At 38.6% G+C, this 21,577-nt stretch overlaps 2 protein-coding genes across 2 annotated transcripts; one reads left to right on the top strand and one right to left on the bottom strand.

Moving 5' to 3' along the window:
- Positions 1–541: 541 nt before the first annotated feature.
- Positions 542–5,546, bottom strand: gorasp1b (golgi reassembly stacking protein 1b). The gene is made up of 9 exons (XM_030769540.1): positions 5,384–5,546; positions 4,573–4,653; positions 4,165–4,368; positions 3,868–3,954; positions 3,366–3,496; positions 2,984–3,125; positions 2,733–2,862; positions 2,297–2,443; positions 542–1,939 (listed from the first exon to the last, which is right to left on the bottom strand). The coding sequence occupies exons 1-9, from the start codon at positions 5,444–5,446 to the stop codon at positions 1,695–1,697; spliced, it is 1,230 nt and encodes a 409-aa protein (XP_030625400.1). The 5' UTR covers positions 5,447–5,546; the 3' UTR covers positions 542–1,694.
- A 319-nt stretch (positions 5,547–5,865) lies between these two features.
- Positions 5,866–20,759, top strand: ttc21a (tetratricopeptide repeat domain 21A). Its single transcript, XM_030767633.1, has 30 exons — positions 5,866–5,892; positions 6,026–6,155; positions 6,328–6,438; positions 6,957–7,123; positions 7,475–7,597; positions 7,775–7,932; positions 8,244–8,328; positions 8,434–8,532; positions 9,537–9,729; positions 10,147–10,244; positions 10,853–11,047; positions 11,420–11,556; positions 11,647–11,660; positions 12,063–12,208; positions 12,756–12,962; positions 13,465–13,703; positions 13,899–13,971; positions 14,796–14,906; positions 15,103–15,241; positions 15,368–15,468; positions 16,080–16,268; positions 16,557–16,667; positions 16,927–17,008; positions 17,245–17,395; positions 17,763–17,924; positions 18,212–18,398; positions 18,702–18,926; positions 19,823–19,943; positions 20,315–20,382; positions 20,682–20,759. The coding sequence occupies exons 1-30, from the start codon at positions 5,866–5,868 to the stop codon at positions 20,757–20,759; spliced, it is 3,927 nt and encodes a 1,308-aa protein (XP_030623493.1).
- Positions 20,760–21,577: the final 818 nt, after the last annotated feature.

The raw sequence follows: 21,577 nt of genomic DNA, 5'->3' as shown, positions 1-21,577 counted from the left end.
TTCAGGTTCTGTATCTACGAACACCTTAGTGTAATTTTAGTGCGTCCTTTTCGGAGGTGACAGCTCCTGTCCTCAGTTCCTCCATGTTTCGAAATCTTTTTGCTGGAGACAAACAGTCTCCAAACGTGGATGTTGGACTAAAGCACAAATTTATCCACTTTAATAGGTAACATAACATGGATGCTTCTACCTGGTTAGTATAAAGCACATTTACTTATGTACAATGTAATGATGTCTATGTCCATCTCACTTTGATATATGAGTAACAAAACTATATAGGGCTTTGAAGAGTGGTGAGAGAATATACTTATACTTTTTGTTACCTTGTAGGTTTACTAGTTGTTGTTTACTTTGTGTTGTTATTGTGATTTGTGACAGTGATTACTGCAATGAGACTGAATACACATGAAACATATGAGGGCAGAATATTCACAGTTTATTATATAATTTATTGTTTGCAGTAAAGCATTAAGGGACACTCCAGCTAAGCACTTTTAAAACCTCATTCCTGTAAATGTAAACGTCTCTCTTCTGTGTGCCAAAAGGAAGAGAGGGGGAATAAATGATTAAATCAGGTCATTTCACAGAATCCGAGTGTCCCAGGCAAAATGAAAGATGGAATGCCACTCATCCAAGCTGACCGAAAATTATACAATCAGTTGTACGGTTACATTTATGTAAATCAGTGTGAAACCTGAAAAGCAGATGTATCACCAGCATTTAATGATTGTGAAAAAATGAGAGAGAGGCTCAAGTACTAGGACTGTGTGGCTTGTTCCACTAAACATTTTCCTCTGAGATATTGTGTTTCATTTATCTGCATACATTATACATATTTATGTAACCCTTTAGATCCATTTTTGGGGGTTTCTATTTTGCTTTAAATAGTAGTCTATTATTGAAATGTATGCAAGTTGCATAATTATGTCTCAGCTTTGAAAAAAAAAAGGGAAAAAAATAGAATAGCCCAGTGTACCCCATACTACCTGTTTTTTAGCACCATTTAGTCACCTCCAGAGACATTCAGCAGGTCATTGTTACAGTATTTCAAAAACAAAATCTCAGAACATCCCATTAACTTATAATGCTCCGGCAGAGGGGTGCACAAAACACAGCGCTGGCAAGTTAAAGAACTTCCACTATACAGCACTATACATATGCACAGATGCCATCTTGAATTGTTTGCAAGCTGAGATCTGCACTGATGCTGTGAATCATACAGATATCTTTAAAGTTGTTAAATTTTCTCAGTCATTTCACACAATACATTTGTATGAATACAACAGTTTATACAGTTCTATGCATAAATAGATTTGCATTAATCAAGTGTGAACTGACACTACATCCATTTTTAATATCAGGCTTTAATAGAGGTGGTGTGTTGATTTGGTTCATCTCTGCTGCCTCTTCAGGGTTTTGATTAAAAGACTGCACTGTAGACCAACGTACGTACTTGTCCACCTGTAGCTGAAATGTGCACGTCTGCTATCACTGGCCTTGGGCCTATGTTCACCATTCATCGTAGTGAACTGTCTAAAAGTCCGGGTATGACTGTGAGAATATACCTGTACCAACCCATACCATCATTTAAATATGTTATACATTCTGTCTTCAAGTTATTCTTAAGTATAAAGCCTTGGTAATCTTCTTCAGGTCCATCTAATCACAGTAGTCATGTCCAGGGTCAGTCGCCTTCACGGAGAAGTTCTCTCCATTGCAGTAGACTGTTCACCAGCTGAAGTGTCACTGTTTGGTACCTCTGTGTATGTAGTGTGCTCTGAGGAGACGGCGCCGAGGTTGGGGGGAATGACTTCAGAGGTGAGACTGTCATCTGTGGGTGCATTGTGGGAGTGAGGAAAGCCCATTTCAGCTTCATGGATCCCAGATTCTTCCCTCTGGATGTCTGATAAAGTTATCATTACGGTGCTGTCGCCAGAATCTGGAGAAAGAGAGGGAGTATAGGCAGCAAAATGCAGTGAGGTTTTTAATGTAAGGATATTAAGATCTGCAAGTGCTTGTCACACTGATACTGGGATTCCATTCTGATTCACAAAGGTACAATTTTTTTTTTCCCTTGGACAACTTTGATTATTGTTATCAATTTAATTAAGAGCTTAAGTCAATCAGATACAAGATTCGAGTTTCATAAACCTGCTAGAGAGACTGGCTACATTCTAAAAATACAGCAGTTTATATATGAAACAATATTACCTTGAATTCCACACTGAACCCTAGCAAGAAACCACAGTAGAAAAACTGTAAGGCCCATAAACTTAGCCCTGTGCCTTCAACTTACCAGCACTGGACCTGTTCTCACTGCTGAAGACTCCACCATCATCCACAACGAGGGAGGTGTTTGTCATGTCTATGGATGAGACGGAGTCAAGCCTGTCTGTGGTCTCAGAGAGGTCTGTGACTGAAGTCTCCGACAGGTCCGAGAGACCTGCAGTTCCACAGGTAAAGTGTTCATCAGTGAACAAGGGATCAACTGTGGCAGGTTGCTTTTCACACGTGTTCTGTGTAAAATGCTGCCCTAATCACCTTAATTTCGTTTTGGTTTAATGTGTTACCCAATGTAATGATATATCATGCCAGATGTGTGATACAATTATGCAGTGAGTAATATTCTAGATATTCTGGTGCCTGACACTTCAGGAACATTAAAGAAGTAAAGTCATGAAGGTGTGAGATTTTAACATGTTTGGTTCTCAGCCAGTAGGTGTCCAACATACCTAGATCCTTTTCTCTTTGACCAAGAGTGGGCGGGGCAGGCAACCGTTCAGAATCATGACCAGGTGTTTCCCTAACATACAAGCTCACTTCACTTTGGCCCGATTTATCTAATGCACTGTTAGAGGATAGCTAAAGGGGAACATAAGAAAACAAAATGGGGAAAGAAGGTCTGGATTTCTATTACTGAAATCAAATGAGAATGAGTGACAGTGAAAGCCATGTGCTGTAGCGAGGCCGTATGGTACATTACCTCAGTGTTGTCTGTAAGTGACATCTGTTCTGTGGTGTTTTCTGTGGATTCAAGGGGAGTGGGTGAGTTCACACTTGTGTTGACCTTAGGGGGCCGTGAGGGAATTCGATGCAGGTAGCCATACCCAATACCACAACCTAAGCTACAGCACCACAACAAACAAATAAACACATTAATAATAATAATAATAATGCTTCCTAAATCATTTACCTGTTCTTTTCAATACTGAAACTATAACTAAGAAAAATGATGAAATGACACACATGGACCAAAAAGACATAAGAGAATGTTTAAGTTAGGAGTATCCAGCTGTGCAAAATGGGTCTCATTTTTAGGTGCTGTCACGATCAGTTGTGACAAAGAGCCGTTTTTATCCCTTTACCTGCCTTCTCCTCCCCATGCACCATTGGGGGTGACAACTACCTCCCTGCACACATCAGTCTGTGTGTTGTACACCAGCAGCTTCAGTGGTTTCCCTTCATGGGCTTCAATCAGGGAGAAAAAGTCCTCTGACTGTGGAAGTAGATGTTCCATGCATTTCAGTACAAGTGAAGTTAAAAATCCAGGGAAACAAAGCTTAGTTTGCAGGAGGCTGTGTGAATATCTAGCAGTACTGCTCTGACCTGTCTTTAAATACACTAGCTAACTGACTTTGCATATAGACTACACCCTCAATAAGTTAATATCAGACATTGACCAGAATTACTCGATGTTCTATGATTGTACAAGTCTATAACATGAAAGAAACACATGAAGTGTTTTAAGTGGTGGAGCACCTAAATGTAGGGGAGGAAAATAGAAAACAGTATTTACAGCGTCTAAGCCTATACTTATGTTGAAATTAACCTTTTGTCTTCTGTCAGTAAAACTCAATGTGGCCTTACATCTTGCAAAATCTGATCCGCTCCAATAATGAAGTCATGGTGTGCCTGTAAGCCAGCCAAAGCAGCAGGTGAATTAGGCTCCACGTCCTGCAGAGACAAGACACTGTGTACAGCTTTACAGTGATTAACATTTTAGTATGAGGTACTTTTAGTGCTTAAGGTCTCTCTAATTAATTAGTTTGAGTCAGGCTTTTATTAGCTATTTTTCACCATGCCACTCTAAAAATACCCCGAGCCCCACTCACATACACAAAAGGGGTTTAATCTAGTAACACAAAAGTAGTTCACAAATCTCACCAAGACATGCCAGACGCTTTCATTAGCTCCCTGGTAGCTGCAGAAGCGAACACTGGCTCCCAATAAACCTTGACCCCCCCACATGTTGCTGGGAATGACCTCCAGCTCTCTGATCTTCATGGCTTTGGAGCTGTACACCTCCAGCTTCACTGGCTTCTCCACATTGGCTTTCAGGAGATCTTTCAGAGTGTCATTCTCTTTATTCTGTGTGAGAAGCAGAAATTCAGGATTCAGATGGGCTATCTCTCAAAATGTAGGATCTTTCACCAGAACTGGAAGGGAACACAAGGCTTTTAAATACAATCAAGTTAACCAGTGTGAAAGTCAACAATGCAACACACGATTGACCATAAACAATCTCCAGAAAAACCTCCATTGTAAACTCAGTGGAGTAAATCAAAAACTCACCAGCCTTGTGTGCCCAATAGATAAAATGAAATCAAAAAATGGTTCCAACCCTGCTTTCTCTGCTGGTGAGTTTTCTTGAACCTGTAAAATAGTAGGTAATCGATCAGCAAGTGGTACGAAGAATATTACTCAATTCATAAGTGTACTTAATGTCACATGTTTTATCAGAATGACAGTGAATAAAAATGTTGAGTTTAGTGCCACCATGGATAGTCACGTAGAATTACAGGGTATAAGACACAGTCAGTGATATCTCCTTTTAGCCTCTCACTGACAGGATTACGTTTGTCTACAACTGCCAATGACTATTAACAGCCTATTAAACAAACTTTTCACATTTTTGTATTACTTTTATGCTGTATTCAAGCAGCAATAACTGTCGCCTGGCCGTGTTAGCCACTGATATTGAAGCTTTTATTTGCAGTGCAGATCAAGTTTGCTAGCGACAGTCAAAATCGACATTTTCTGAATAATTTGTATCAGAGATCCAAGCAAAATTAACTATGTGTATGGTTGACATGAGAAGCACTTGATCGAAGAAATTCCCTGATAAAATCCACAATCTGCATGGACACTTGAAACGGAGTTCGTCATCATGCCACCTCAGCGACTGACGTAGCAAATACAATGTCATCCTGTTCTATGTTCTCCAGGAAGTTATGCTCAGTTTCTTGCAATTGTTTTGCTGTATTTAAAATTGGCATAGTGAAGAAAGATGTTAGTATACGAACTTATGAGAAAATTACACACTGCTGAAACGAATAAAGCAAGGTATTTCCCTCTCCTCGATGGTGGTTCGCAGATAACTTACCCCATGAACGTGATATCCCCCAGTTCCGCCCTCCGGAGCCACGAAACTTTGTGTCAAACCCATTGTGTAACATAGATGTCTTATTGTTCTTATGGTCTGTCAGATAGAAATCATGTTAACTGATATCGCAGCCTTAATGCATGCATTTGCAGGCACCTAACCTTGTAGGCTTCTAGGACACTTCGCTGAGTAATGTAGATTTGACAGTTCTCTGTAACAGGCATGACTAATACATTGACGGAGCCAATAGATGGTTATGGTATGATTCAGCAGCAGGCTCTCATCAGCAGTACGATATCGGTTATTTTGTGTTCGATTTTTATTCCTTGATAAGGGTTGCGTAGCAACTGAAGACGCCGAGGTCTCCGTGCTTTCTTTTGTTTTGAATCTCTGAAACTATCTGACATTTTTAATCTGATACCTGAATTGACAACAGCCAACATAAAGCGTTTGAAATAAATAAAACCAAAAGAGAAATAAACATGGCAGAATCTGATCCAAAATGCTTGGTAAGTCTAAAATAATCTTAAACATTGATGGTTTCATTCCCGTCTGCTGAGTTTCTTGTGACTTCTGCGTTAACGGTTAGTTGATGATGATTATGAGGATTATGATGGTGGTGGTCTTATTTACCAATTTCAGGTTTCAATCATATATTATTTTCGGGAGAAATTCTACAGGCATGCCATAAATACTACAGTGAGCTATTTGAGAATACACACAAATGATCCGGTGCTTCTGTTTTTCAAAGCAATAGGAATATTAATGGAAGGTACCAAACTATTTTTACAGTGTTTTTACTGTTTTGTCTACACTGTGGACTTGCAAATCTTGAACATATCAATTAAGGGTTAATAATGACTTCTGTATGTAGGCTATGATACGCTGGGAAAGATATGAGACAATCCACTTAATGTTTGAACATTGTGCTTTCACTATAATAGGTCGCATCCAAGAGGCCATCCAAGAGCTCCAACAAATCAAAGACAGATCCCCTGTTTCCTTATGTTCTATCATGGCTCTAATCCATGCACACAGGCAAAGTGACACCATTGGTAAGTTGCCAAGGTGTCCAATTCGCTCTCCATAATCTGATGTTAAGGCTAAAATGTTACATATGGTAGAGGACAATGAGATATGAGGTGGACCATTCATCTGGTAACCTATTTGCCCAGGGCTAATACAGTGGGATGGAAGAATGCATTCTGCTGCAACTGGACTTAATAAAGTCTATAAGACTTTCTACTTTTCAGTGCTCAGTTCAAGTAATCCATATCCATGACTAATATCCATGAGAAATATCCATGATTCTGTGAATCATGCTTGTTTAACATTTTAATGTATCAGTGCTTTTTTTTAATTTGTAGGTTAAAAACACTGAACCTCAGAAAATTTAAAAAAACTGTCACTTGGATGTCATGGAGAAGCAATTCTCCCTTCTATCACCGTACATCCAAAGTTTTCCATAGTTGCAAGTCCATAGTTATAAAAGATAGCAGCAAGGGATCATAGCTTGAAATGTCATGACGTGTGATTCATCCACATTTTTTTTTTTTTTTTTTTGCGCAATAAGACCAAAACACCATGGCAGAGTTGGAATCTTGTGCTAAAGTGTCCCGGAAGACAGCATTAAAGCAAACACTGTACTACAATGGCTTGTTCCTTTGGTTACTGGGATGCAATGAAAAGGCAAAAGACTACATCACCAGGATGCTGAAATTATCTAAGTGCTCTGGACAGGTTTGTGTAGTCTTATGAATACCCATGTGAAATTGTGTAATATAAGTGTATTCATGAGGCCTCTTGAGTCATTCACTGTACAGCTTTAACATAAGCATCCGTTTCTGCATTCACGTGAGTATTACACACAAACAGAGCAGTATATTCTCAGGAAATCCTTATAACAAAGAAAGCATAAGTTCTATCCCTTTAGTAAAACATTTCCTTCCCCCTAATTTCATATGGAGCTCCATATTGTTACATGTAAGTTGTGTAATTTCACACATCATATTTCTTTACACAGTTCGGTAGAGATATGAAACATACAGTTGTCTAATGTGATGATATAATTTTTCTGTTGTTTCTGGCCAGGGGCTTATTCTACTGGGCTGGATTCTTTTGAGCTCTGAGGATGAAGCTCAGAAAGCACAAGCTATAGATTACCTGGAGACAGGAATTGGAGACTCCTTAAATGTGTTTGGATTGATTGGAAAGGTACAACATTCTATTCCAGTGGAAATGATGATGTACTTGATTATACTGACTACACTGATGTAATAAAATTTGAAAGACTGGCTTAGAGATCAGATAGTAGAGTACAGATAAGGAATGTGTTTTAGTATTCTTATGTATTTTCTTTAAGAAATATTGAACTTTTTTCCTTATTTGTAGATTGAGTTCTTCATGGTAAATCAGAAAAAAAGCTTCGCTATGTACTGTGTGAATCAGATCATAGCCTCCCATCCAGACTTCATTCCAGCATTTGAAATCAAGATGAACATTTGTTTGTCTCTCTGTGACTGGGAGCAGACCATGGAAATGGCTGAAAGGTGTGAATAGATTTGCAAATGTATTATAATAACACGACAGCATTTAACCCAGTCCTGAAGGGTAGAAATCTCCTTTCAAATTTGATGAAATGGATTAATTGTCTTCATAGTTTTCTGGTTTTCCACTTGTAGGTTGATGGCTAACTGAAAGGTCCTTTCAAAACCATGCAGACACTCCAGGCCTACTAGAATACACATGAATAATCTTTAAATACAGTGATACTTACATTGATTAAAGGATTTGTGTTGGCTATGACTGCTGTGCATTTTACTGTCTTCAGTAATGGATGGTATTTACCTTCACCATACAGGATTCTAGAGAAGGATAGACACAATCTGAAAGCTCTCCAAATGATGACTATTCTTGCTGTAGCAAAGGATGGAAATCCCAGGAGGGTAAGCATTCTGAGAGAAAAATCATAGTGTTCTATATGTATATGTATATGACTTACACATCTCTTTCTGTTAAAGAGATCGGCAACATTAACTTCTTTGTTGTAGGCAAAGGAATATCTTGAAGCACTTCTCAATGCAGTTAAAGTCTCTGAACCCAATGCACCAGTTCTCCACGTCAACATCACAAAGCCCATCAGCAGATTGGTGAGCAAGTGTATTTGTAGAGCAAATAAGATTAACATAATGAAAGATTACTAGGAAACTACTTTAAACATTATGCGTCTCAAAGGGCCATTCGCAAATAGCAGGCTGTATTTGGGTTCAACATCAAGCTATCACCAGAGATGAATACATTTCATTTGAAGTTGTAGTTGGTCAACTGCAAAACATGTGCTATTTTTAAGATGATCCCTTTTAGGTTTAGCTAATAATTTTATGACCTGAAGATATCTTCAAACAAAGAAAATCCAATAAGTGCAAAAGAAACATTCAATGCATCCAAAATGCATAGAATGTGACTAAAAATAAGACTCCAACGTGATGTGGTTTTTCTTGAATTGTAACCTTGAGGTTGCAAATTTACTGAAATACACACTGCTTGATTATCAAATTAATCAGTATCTAATAACACCTAGAACTCATAGAACCTCTATATATTCACTTGTTTGAACTGTAAGCAGTATACTATAAACAAATTCATAGACCATTGATTTTGGTAACCCTGGACTCATTTTAAATTGTAAATGTCTCTATTCTATGTGCTGGCCGGAGGAGGATAGGCTCTCCCTGTTGAGTCTTGGTTCCTCCCAAGGTTTCTTCCTCCTGTTCACATAATGAGGGAGTTTTTCCTTGCCACTGTCACCTCAGGCCTGCTCACTGGGGTTTAGGCACTGATCTCTGTAAAGCTGCTTTGAGACAATATTTCAGTGTAAAAAGCACTATGCAAATAAACTTGAACTTGAACAATACATCAGTGCTTCTCAATTAGTTCCTTTAGGATACTACATCTGAACATTTTTGCATTAGGTCTGCTCTTGCACATTCGATTATGCTCACAACAGATTCTTAAGCTGCGATGACTTGCTTCAGGCGTGCCAGGACTGGAGTGAGACTACATGCTATGATGTGTTAAACCATGCACCTGTTCCTAACACACAAGTGATTTTAATTTTTTATGTACATTATTAGATTCATTGTTTTTGTTTCAGTGTGGAAGGGATCAAGACATCCTTCAGATCTTGACATCGTTTGTGCAGCTAACTCACTCACAAGCACCACGGGACATTGACATTGCCTCTGAACTTGGCTATCTTATGGTTCTCCAGCGCAAGTACAGAGATGCCTCCAAATGGTACTCTGTGGCTCTCAGGGCAGATACCAGCTGTGTGTCAGCCTTTGAAGGTACACTGTGTCCTCGTGAATTTAGAACCCAAATGACCTGGGCAATAATGCCACTCTCTGACAGAGAAAAAGTATTTTTAAAAAGTATTTTGACAGTTTCATTTGCAAAAAGAATTGATGTAATTCTGTTGGTAATCAGGCAATATGATTAGTCTTGGTATTTTAATAACACAAGACATACTTTTAACATCAGGTAATGACAACACTCTCTGCAGTGGTCAATTGCTAACTGCTGATTTCTAATGACCTGAAATGCTTAGATCTGTGATCATGATTTCTGATGGAGGTTCGCTGATATAATTTATTGTTTAGAGCATCATTACCAAAGGCTGTATAGACTGTTCTCTCATTTTTCTCTTTGCTTTATGCATAACTGTCATTTGGCTGTGGTGATCCTCTCAAAATCTGTGATCCCAGGTACAATCCGATGTCATTTGATGAATGGAGAGATAGAGGAGGCAGAGCAGCAGCTGGAGTTCCTGTGTGAAATACAGAAATCCACAGGTCCTTCAGTGGTAAGACCACCACAGTTTCTCCCTCTCTCTCTCTCTCTCTCTCTCACCTCACAGTGTATAGGCGCATGTTCAGTATTAATCAGATGGAAATGGCAAATGGCAAATGGCAAATTGAGGACAGATGTCTAATGTTACTAATGCAAACATATCACAGTGCAATATCACACTTATGGAATCCCTAAACCATATCCAACTTTAATGACTGGACTGTAAAAACTGTCCTGGAGCAGATGAAATTCCTGTAAAAATGAACACTGTGTCAACTATGAAACTGCCCAAGTGTTGCAAGCATCGATGGTATGAGAATGAAATTAAATCAACCAGAGAGCAGATAAAAGTATCATCGCACTGTCCATTTTGTAATTGACACAAAGCTAACCTCGGTTAAACAGTGTCACAGAATTATATTTCATACCTGTTTACTTCCATAGCACATATTGAGCCCAATGGGATAACAGCAGTAAGGCCCATGCGGGCTTCGAATCAGTGTCTGACAAGCACTACCTAATATTCCACAGTGGCTTGACCTAAGAGTTCATTGGTATATACAGGATATACAGACTGCTTTTTTTTTAGCACCCGTCAACCTCCTTGTTACCTCTTTTCAGGAGGTAACTCTGCTGCAGGCTATCTTAGCGTGTAGAAAAGGGGCTGCCCAGAAGACTGTGGTCAGCCTATTGGTGGATGCCACTAATTTGCATCTGAAAGGCGTGAAGGAACTCTCTTATGCAGTGGAGTCTTTGCAGAAGTTCAATGTCAATCTTCTCCTTGAATTAGTTAACATGTTCCTCTATTACTGTCAGGTATGCTTCTCCAAAGAATGAAATTAAACATCATTTAATTGATTAGCTTTTTTCTCACCAATAACAGATGTTAAAATTTTGACCTTAAAACTATGGGTTGATGTTTTCCTCAGTCAAAGACATTAACTCAGAGCCAGTTCCTTGAAATGTTTTTTTTTTAATTGTATCATTTTTCATTCATAATGCTCAGTTACTTTTCATCAGTTATGGGACATAATGTTACAACAGTTCCCACACTTTTTCCTGCCCACTGAGAAATGGATCCTAGCTTTCTAATGTAATCTCATTGCACTAATGGGAGTTTATGATGTAAAATAATGATTGATCTGATGTAATGAGGTATTTATCGTATGTATCTGTCACCTCCCCTAGGATCAGCCCCTCATCCCTGGTCAGCCATTCTGTTCTGAACTAATAAATGCAAACAGGATTGTAAGGGTGCTTGTTCAGGCCACCCCGGGCATGCTAATGAGCTGCTACCTCATGGCACGTGTCAAGTTTCTTATGGGGTAAACACTTGGATCAAATTTGGAGCAAAACATTTGGATAAAGTAATAGTGAAATGTTTGTGCAACTTACCAGGGTAGACTAATCTGCAGCGCACCAGCTGCAGGTGACAACACAACTCTGCCATCAATGGAACAAATGTAAAGCGGCCAGATCAAGCCTGGATTTGGATGTGAATGGCTGAGATGAGGTCCAGCACCACAGCTGCTGGGCGAATGAGTCAGACCTCTTTGTTTGCAAGAGCAAAGCATGGTGTTAATTCCACCATGTGTTCTAGGATTGTTTAAATTAAGTTATTATTCACAGTATCGAAACTTTGTGTTTTAAAACCACACTGATTGACTACATGCTCAGCAGCTTTCCATTTAAATATTCAGTTTCACTGGCAATTAGATAACTTTGAATGTTCACATATTTTGCCTTGCACTAAGTAGATGATTGTGTATTTATAACTTTGAAATTGGCTCACTGGTTACCTTTATATGATTGGTAGGTGAACATGGGGCAGCACAGGATTTACTGGACCTCTGTATGGAGAAGGACCCAACTGTGCCTGATGTAATCTTGTTACAAGCCAAAATGCATCTTCACGCAGGGGAGAACAGCAAGTGTCTGGACTGCCTGGAGTATGGCGTCAGCCACAACTTAGCCTGGGTAAAAGTCCACTGTAACACTCCTTCGCACATTTCTCATTTATTTAACAGTTCCTCTTCTTCTTATCCACAGTAAGCCACATAAAAGACATACTGACTGGATGGGAAAAATGTATTGAAAATCTTCAGAATAATGACCTGTCTGATCCACAAGATAGTGAAAGGTTGTTTGGCAAAAGGTGTGTCACACAGTATAAGATTACATTAAAGTTATGATAATGTTCTCAATGATGTACACAAGGGGAAGAAAATGGTATAAATAAATAAATAGGTAAAACATCCCAGTACCACTAAAGGTGCCTGATGATTGGTTAAAAATGATAAGAAATGCTCTTGTTTATTTGCACTAAAACAGTCCACTGCCTTTTGTATGTATGAGTGAGAAACCCATGTATGAGCATCATAAGTTTATCTCTCTAGATGTGGCAGTTAAAACTACAAGAAAGAAAAGAATCCAGCAACATTAGACTATCACTACTAAACTGATTTTTGCCTTCGCTTGGTGTTCAGTTATGGTGACGCTTTTTGTTTTTATGTTTGTGACTCAGATCAGGGAACCTCGGTACATCCTTGTCAAAGCCAAAGCCCAGCTGAAGAGCGGTGAGCTGTCAGAGGCCATCAAGTCTCTGAAAATGGTCATGAACATGCCGGGGGTCAGGAATCCAACTAAAGGGCAGGAGTCCTCCATTTCCAACAGCGAAAGAGCCACTGCATTCCTGGATCTAGCTGAAGCACTTACACTAAATGGAGAACAGGTTACATGTGCCCTATGCTGCCCCTTCCTTAAGTCTTTAAATTTGTTATCTCTCTTCTTTTGTTTCAAAATGTGAAGCTGTGGTTGCCCATCCCAGAGAAGACAAATTTAAGTGCAGTTAATCTGAGACAGTTTGCGCAAAGAGAGTTAGAGATCCAGGAGTTGCGATGAATCTGTTTATTCAGTGCACCAGGAGGGCAGCAATAAAACAAAACATTCCACTCTGTACAAAAGTCCATGCTCTACAATTTGTCATGCCAGTTTCTAGGCAAAATTAAATATTCTAACAAGTTCAAAATAGCATTGAGTTCAGATTCTCTTCTATCAAGCATTTGGATTGGAGCAAGCTTTATTATTATTATAGTAAATGGCTGTGTATATGCGACATAAGAGATGCAATTAATGTTTTGAATAAAATAGCAAAATGTGTCCTTCTTCTTCTGAGTTAATGTTTCTTCATGATAAATGTCTCTATGGTTTTTGTAAACGTTTCTTGTTTCCAGCATGAAGCCACAAAAGTTATACAAGATGCCATATTGAGCTTCAAAGACACCCCTGAGGAAGTCAGAGTCCTGTTGGCTAATGTAGACTTGTCCCTTGCCAAAGGTGATATCAATGCTGCTCTAATGGTACTTCAACATGTTACTCCAAACTGGCCAAACTACCTTCAAGCTAAAGAGAAAATGGCTCATATTTACCTGGAGAAAAGAGGAAACAAAAGTCTGTACATAGCTTGTTACAGGTAGGGATAGCTTGAAGAACAAGAAAGCACTATTTCTGCAGTAATACATATTTAACATTTGATTGATAATTCTTTCCAGTGAGCGGTTTAGTAACATAATCACTGCATATTAATCAACGTATTATTCTTATCATCTTACCGTCTTCATTATTATGCTAATCAACCCGTTTGCTAATTGGACTGTTTTTGTGACAGGGAAATTCACAAGCAAATTCCTGGGCCTCATTCCTGCATGTTACTTGGCGATGCCTTTATGAAGATACAGGAGGTATACCATATTGGAAACTCACATGTATGTGAGTGTGTGTGTGCATGTGTGTGTGTGTGTGTGAGAGAGAGAGAGAGAGAGAGAGAGAGTGCGTGCACAGTACAGTTCAACACAGTGTAGTGTAGCATAATGTAGTGTAGAATAAAGTATTTAATGTTACCAGCTATTTTGCTTTTAATTAAGTTTTACAAATTTTAGAAATGTGCTATTGTTAAGTTTTCATCTAGCTGTCTGCTTTTGCAACTGTCAAGTCCTGTACGCTATAAAGGACAGGGATGTGCTCCAGGGACTACTCAATCAATAGATGCCTTTCTTTCACCAAATAGGACTTTGCATATTGAGTCTCCTCAGTGCCATTAGACGGATTTGTTTCTCAGTCTTTGAGACTTATGTGAACATGCACACCACTACCACTATCTGTCATCTCATGCACAACTCAGTCACAATAACAAGCACTTGGATGTGTGCATTGACAAATGCTGCTATTCTTCTGTCAAGCTATCATAATGGCTAGGGTTGTCTTTTCTCCACAGCTTTGGCAAGGCAGCAGTTGATATCATTTCATTACAAATGGCATAAACATGGATTTGAAACATAATCTTAGTTTAGTTTAGTGTAGTGTTGTTTACTTTAATTTTTCTCAAGACTGTTAGTTCACTTAATTTACTTCACTAATGAAATACATTTACACATTGTATGGCATTGTATGTGGAAGTGCTTACAGTTGAACATGTTGACTAATAACACATGTGTGTTCTTGTCAGTGCCTAATACGAACAATGTTTGCCTGAATATGACGAAAAACAAATTCCTATTTTCAAAAGTATGAAAAAGCCATTGAGACATATAAAGAAGGCATGAATTGTGCACCCAAGGATCCAACATTTCCTCAAAAAATAGGACACGCTCACCTGAAGACCCATCAGTATCATCAGGCAGGTATCACTGAGGTGTCAAACCTTGGCTTGCTAAGTTTTCAGTATAATTGTTGTATTTACTCAAATGCTGAGCATGTCTCAGGCATTTGCTTTTGCATATAAATATACTTGATATGGACACATTCTCATGATAAATTGACAGAGAATCCAAGCTAACATTAATCTGGAAAAAACACTGTTTGATATGTCACAGGCTGTTGGTTGTTACTTGACTGCTCTGCAAGACAACAAACCAGACTCTCTGTGTGTGAAGCTGGTAGAACTTCTCATTAAAATGCAGCACTTTGAAAGAGCTGGGAGGATACTGCACACAGCATTAAACCATCGAGACTGTATGTTCTGTACTGAACTATGCTTTTCTTCCGGTTATTTGGCCACATGACGTGAGCAAATTAGTTTGTTTTGACCAGGAAAATTAAACACCAACTCTTATAGTAGATATTTCTGCTCCTCTTCAGCCACAGATTTGAACACCATGATGAATGACGTCAAATATTTAAGATTGCTCGTGAAAGTTCTGCAGGCTACTGATCAGCCATTCAAAGGGGTCATGGAGGAGGTAAGCAAACTTTTTGGTAGTACTATTCTAAAAGCACTGAGTCTACAATTTGTTATATTTGTGGCAAACTGTCTTTTTGCAGGTAAATTTTCAGTGTGGAATGAATTGTGTTTTTGCAAAAGAAATGAAACCCAGTTTAAAGTTTCACATTTTTTCCCCCAGTAATTTAGATGTTGAAAGTTGTTTTTCAATGACACTGATTTCTTTTCAGTGGCCCGTGTAGACATGAACTGATAAGCTTAGTGAAAGTAGATTTTTCAGTAAGATCGATGTGCGCTTTCCTTTTTTAGCAAAGAGACAGATCTGCCTTTTAGCATTTATTATAAACAAATGATTGAGTATCTTAAACTGCCAACCTCTCCATGTCAAGAGTCATGTGAAATGAACTGTGTTTGCGCAAAAGAAATAAAACTCAGTTCAAAGTGTCACAATTTTTTCCCCAATAATTTAGATGCTTAAAGCAATTTTTTTGTTAAAAAAAATTGCAAAGAGTGAAATATAGCGACTGATTTCATTTTATTGTCTAGTGGCTTTAGACATGAGCTGAATGAAGTAAAGTTTATTGTAAAATGTTTGACACCATGTTTTGTGACCCCCCCTCCGCCGGTTAGGTCTACACTCTCCAAACTAAGATCCTAAATCACCTGCCATTGGAGCAGCCGCACATCGCCACACAGCAAAATATGGTGGCATCTGACATTTGTTGTGAATTAGGTCAGCTGGATCACCTTGAAAATAACTTAGAAATGGCCAAACAGTGGTACTCTAAGGCCTTGACCCACAGCCCAGACAACAATGAGGTTGGTCACTAGACATGAATGCTAGTAGGCAACATTACTAGCATTAGCATTATTAGCATTCAGTATCTTCTCATTCTGAGCATTTTACACTATTTCCTCATGTGTATCACTATATATTTTAGATAACATCAGATGACATTGAAAAAATCTTAAAGAGTCATATTTTATTTCTTATTCATGGCATTCATGCAGTTCTGTTGCACCACTTCTTGAAATGTATGAAAATTTTAATCTAACACTGTGCTCAGTTTCAGTATATGATCCTTGTCATTTTTTTAAACATTTCAGATCATCCTCAAGATTGCTCATTTGTTCTATGATCAGCACAAGTTAGATCACTGTGAGGACCAGTGTTTGAAGATACTCCAGACAAATGAGAAGCACACTGCTGCATCTATGGTATAATTCTGGCTGTAGCTCCAGAAAATGTAGCCTTTTTTTTTTTAAGAGGCTGAGACCATTCTCATTCAAAACCATCTAAAACACTACATCAGTCAACCTTTAAACATTAAAACTCTATACTAAAAACAGTCATGCAATCATTTTGTTCAGTTGATGCACAGAATTTGCACAGAATTTTCCACAAAACTTTTGTAATCTTGATTCTTTGAGATTCCCTCTGTAAATATGTAATCCATTTTATGTGATACCTCTGTAGCTGTTAGCAGATGTGTGGTTTCGGAAAAATCAGCCAAACGAAGCCATTCGGATGTACTCAGACTTGATGAAGCAGTTCCCAGGTATTGTGGGCCAGAGAAAAGCAAGTACAGCTAATTATCATAGACTATGAGTAGTACCATTTAGCTGAAAGTACAAACTAGCTCGTCAAAATCACTTAACAGATGGTAATATTGAAGCAGAGATTATGGTCTTGTACACTGCTTTAGAGTTACTTCCAAGAAAACACATACTCTTATCTAGCGCCGTTTAATTTTTGTTTGACATGATGATGCAATCATTTATTTCCATACAATAGACAACTTTCATTCTCTGCTGAAGTTTCTCAACCTGTTGCGAAGGGTAGGAAGAATAGATGACATTCTGCCTTACTTTGAGGCCTGTGAGCTCCGCTCCCCCAGGGCGACCACAGAGCCTGGTTACAACTTCTGTAAGGGTCTCTACCTCTGGTCAGTATCAAACTATCCCTGATGCAACTCTGCGATATGTTTAGTGAAAGTTGATTTGCTTTTCAGATTGATTGAAGAATGCTTTCCTTTTTAGGAATGAGACAGACCCACCTCTTAGCATTTGTTATTAACAAATGATTGACTATCTTAAACTGCAAACTTCTGCTGGTCAAGGGTCAGTCTAGCCTGTTATGTTTTGAGAGCAAAACTTTAATTTGACTTGATTTTGAGATTTTGTCATACAAGCTACACAACACTATTATCATAGCTGATTGAATGAGAGCTGATTTGATTGAATCTGACAGCGAAGATCCACTTTCTGAGTTTCTGAGTGTTTGATGAAAATGTTTATTTGTTTCCTCTTGAGGCATGTTTACCGAGTAAATGAGGCCTTGGTGTATCTGAACAAAGCAAGGAGAGACACAGAGTGGGGCAACAAGGCACTAGAGCTGATGATCCAAATCTGTCTCAATCCAGATAAGGACACAGTTGGAGGAGATCTTTTTGAGGACAGTGAGAAGGAAACAACGTGAGCAATGCCTTCATTAGCTTAGTGGGCATTTTATCTGTCTGCCTGGCTTTCATTTCTTGTGAGGAATATATTTTGGAACTCTGTTCTGTCCATTGTCTTTAACCCTGACACAATCCTCTAGTTAATCTTTGTGAGTGGCACTTTCTGAACAATGTTGCATTGGCAGTACACAGTCATCTGTGCCTCATCCGAACAACACATGTTTATATGTAAGTAACACAAAGAAAAGCATATAGCGCGACCAGAAAATTGAATTTATCCAGAGCTCTGTTGGTCTCTCTCAGCAGCAATGATTATAATGACCAAATGGGCATGAGCACAGCGTTGTGTCTTCTCAAAGAGTTCCGAACACACTCCAGTGCTGACAAGGACAAAGCCACACTCCTTTACTGCTTGTGTCTGATCCACAGCAGGGAACCCATGCAAGTGGAGGGGACATTACCCATACTTACTCAGATGGTATCTAGCAGGGTGAGGCTATCTTTTCACATTTAAAAGCCTAAGTACTGTACATCATTTGTTCGATACGGCTCCACAGACTGGTAAGAGTCTGTGGGAAACTGTGTATGTGTATACTACTGTGTTTTATGACTTAGTAACCCAGCGACTCTTCCTGATAGGGAGAATAAAGTGTTTTAGATTAGAACTAGACTTAAACTTTGCCAGTGTTGCCAGGTTTAGTGTCTGGCCTTTCTTTGAGCCCATTAGAGGACACTGTGAAGGTGTGTTGTCCTCATTGATTTGTTAGCTCTTTGTTTCTGTCTGCTGCTGTAGACAGAGAAATGTACACCACTGTTGGCCATGGCTCAAGCACTCATGGTCTTGAAGCACCGTCCTAAGGCCAGAAACCAGCTAAAGAGGCTCACCAAGAAGGAGTGGACTGAGGACACTGCCGAACCCCTCGAAGAGGCTTGGCTGCTTTTGGCCGACATCTTCATTAAGTCAGGGAAATATGACATTGCAAGCAAGCACCTGGACCACTGCATTCATCATAACAAGGTCAGCTAAAAATTGACATTTTAGTCCCCATGAATATGGATGAATACTTAACACTGAAAAGGCACAAAGCTACTACACAGTTTGATCAGGGGTAGTACTGATTCTATTTTGGCTTTTTTATAAATCGTGTTAGTGTTTTTAATACTAATACTAATGTGCCGCTAAAGCAATCGCTGGCATACAAAAAGGCTTCGTTCAATTGGATTAATTCCACCAAAAGGTAAAATCCTGTACTTTTCTTTATAGTGGAATGTGTCAATGCTGGACTGTTCCTGTTTTAAATGCTTTGCTACTTGTCCTACTATCTGGGCCCCAATGGTGGATGGATGCAGGTCAATTAGAAATGCAGAGATCACGTTCAAAATTAGTCATTTCTTAATAAGAAGAAATTACTGACATGTATGGTAAGAAATTCTTCATAGGTAAACTGACTGCTGTTACACCAGTATCACTGCATAACCTTAAATACTCATTAGGAACCTGTACTCATCAGGTCTCCAGAAGCTCACTTGAGAGAAGAAGAATATTTGGGATGTATGCTCTATCGTTACAGATCTTTGTAATTTCCCAGTGTATAGCACCCTAGTATAGTGTATAGCACCCTCTGTTTCTCCTGTGTGAGTGTGCAATCAAATTCCTCAGTCTCCACAGACAGATGTGTCCTGAGTTTCTCAGGGGACAAATTTATTTTGAGGTAAGCTGTAATTAGGGTACCTGTATAAACTAAAGGGTACGTCTTCTTTTGCAGGTGGTTTTGATTGAATGAAATGTGCTTTCTTTGGTCGCTCGTTTCAGCTCTGTATTAAAGTATGTATGATAATTGAACTTATGCTAATTGTATTTCACCGCACCTTTGCTGATGCCTGTGCACCTGCTTGTCCCCGTTTATACTGCAGTCTTGCAGTAAGGCCTATGAGTACAAGGGTTTTATGATGGAAAATGAGTGTTCTTACAAGGATGCAGCTGAGCAGTATGAATTAGCTTGGACCTACAGCAGCAGAATAAACCCAACAATTGGTGAGTTGTTGGTCCTGTTATAAGTCAAACGTTGTGTTCTCTTAATTTTTTTTTTTTAACGTTGTATTGCTGTATCTACTACTGTCTGATAACATTCATTGAATTCAGTAATAACAAAGCCCATTTTTTACAAGTCTGATCTGCAGTATGAACTGTAGAGCTGTAGAACTTTAAAAAACAGATAGAAAATGAAATCTAGAAAGAATCTAGAACCAAGAAATCTAGACAGTATTGATGATCGAACTGATAAAATTTGATTATATGACTACTCACCATCATTGTCAAGCATGCTGGCACCTTCAGCGTAGGACAGGTTTGTTTATGTGTGGTAATCACCTGGAGTGATTTTAACTCTCCATCCTTACCCACAGGTTATCGACTTGCCTTCAACTATCTGAAGAGTAAGAACTATACCAAGGCGATAGACATTTGTCATCAGGTTTGTGTACACATGCAAACACTGTGAGGATTACATGTATGTATGCCTGTATTCACTGTGTTATTATACACTGCTGTGTTATCCCTATTTATCTTAACTCTGCTGTAGTGTCTGCTCAGTTTCCCTCTCTTTAACATTAATTCATTTCGCACATTCTCTCTCCCCAGTTCATGTGGTTTGGTGGCGTTCAGTTTAATGCTGAGAAAAGATTTGGGGTGATGACATAAGATGCTACCTGCTTTCAAATGTTTCTGAATGTCTCAGCATTTTTTTTTTATTTTGCTTGTTTGTTTGTTTAGGTTCTGCGGGAGCACCCTGATTACCCACAGATCCGGAGTGACATTCTGACCCATGCCCAACAGTCTCTCAGACCCTGACGTAACACAACCGTCAATACTGTTTAAAATGTTTAAAATCTTAGTCAAAAGATTTCTGGTCTTACACAAGCTTCCTTACCGTGTGGTTTATGCTGTTTAGTAACAGAATTTTTAAACATTTATTTAAATATAAGTATGTTCCTATTTTTTGCTGCTGTTTTTTTTTGGGGGGGGGGGGGGGGGGGGGGGGTTGAAAGAGAGAGAGAAAGAGAGATTTTTTGACGTGAAGTCTTCATTATTTAGATATATAATGCTATTTCAGTATACTCTATATGTATGCAATGTAATTGTATTATTTCAACATATAATTTGAATATTTCTTACTCTTATATAAATATTAACGCTTAAATATGTACTTACACATTTGACAACACTTGTTCATTGTTATTGTTCAATAAATATTTGCACTCAGTCTTCAGTTGCTTAATAATTCAATAGGCAATATTGGTTACAGCTCATGTGACAGTCAGTGGGTAATATCACATTCAATAGGTAATATCATATTCACTTGGTGGTAATACGTTCAGTAAGTTACATCATATTCAGTTGTGCTGGGTTTCCTAATCTTTTTTGTCGGTTGAACCTCTTCAACTCAAGAGGTTACCCAAGTGTCCAAAAGTACTCCACTGAGGTTTTAACCAGATCAGACCTCTCAATAAATGTTAATAATGTCGCAATGACCCTCTTAGTATGTTTTTCACTTTGTAAAATATTAATATTACTAATATTTTTAAATTCTTTTTTATTTTTACATTGTTATTTGTTATCAGAATTGAACTGTAAACAACTATTTAAAATATGCTGGATGGCTTATTTGC

Source organism: Chanos chanos, chromosome 3 (assembly GCF_902362185.1).
Source record: "Chanos chanos chromosome 3, fChaCha1.1, whole genome shotgun sequence".
Taxonomy (NCBI): Eukaryota; Metazoa; Chordata; class Actinopteri; order Gonorynchiformes; family Chanidae; genus Chanos; species Chanos chanos.
Note: the sequence above shows the minus strand (reverse complement) of the source record. Positions and strands in the feature narration are given on the sequence as shown.

Excerpts from the sequence above, each read along its gene's own strand:
- gorasp1b (XM_030769540.1), bottom strand. The coding sequence starts at position 5,446 with ATGGGTTTGACACAAAGTTTCGTGGCTCCGGAGGGCGGAACTGGGGGA. Across the intron at positions 3,955-4,164 it reads AAAGCGTCTGGCATGTCTTG|GACGTGGAGCCTAATTCACC; the intron begins GTGAGATTTGTG and ends TTGTCTCTGCAG. Across the intron at positions 2,444-2,732 it reads TCAAAGAGAAAAGGATCTAG|GTCTCTCGGACCTGTCGGAG; the intron begins GTATGTTGGACA and ends GTGGAACTGCAG.
- ttc21a (XM_030767633.1), top strand. The coding sequence starts at position 5,866 with ATGGCAGAATCTGATCCAAAATGCTTG. Across the intron at positions 12,963-13,464 it reads TTACACTAAATGGAGAACAG|CATGAAGCCACAAAAGTTAT; the intron begins GTTACATGTGCC and ends TCTTGTTTCCAG. Across the intron at positions 17,396-17,762 it reads TGTAAGGGTCTCTACCTCTG|GCATGTTTACCGAGTAAATG; the intron begins GTCAGTATCAAA and ends TTTCCTCTTGAG.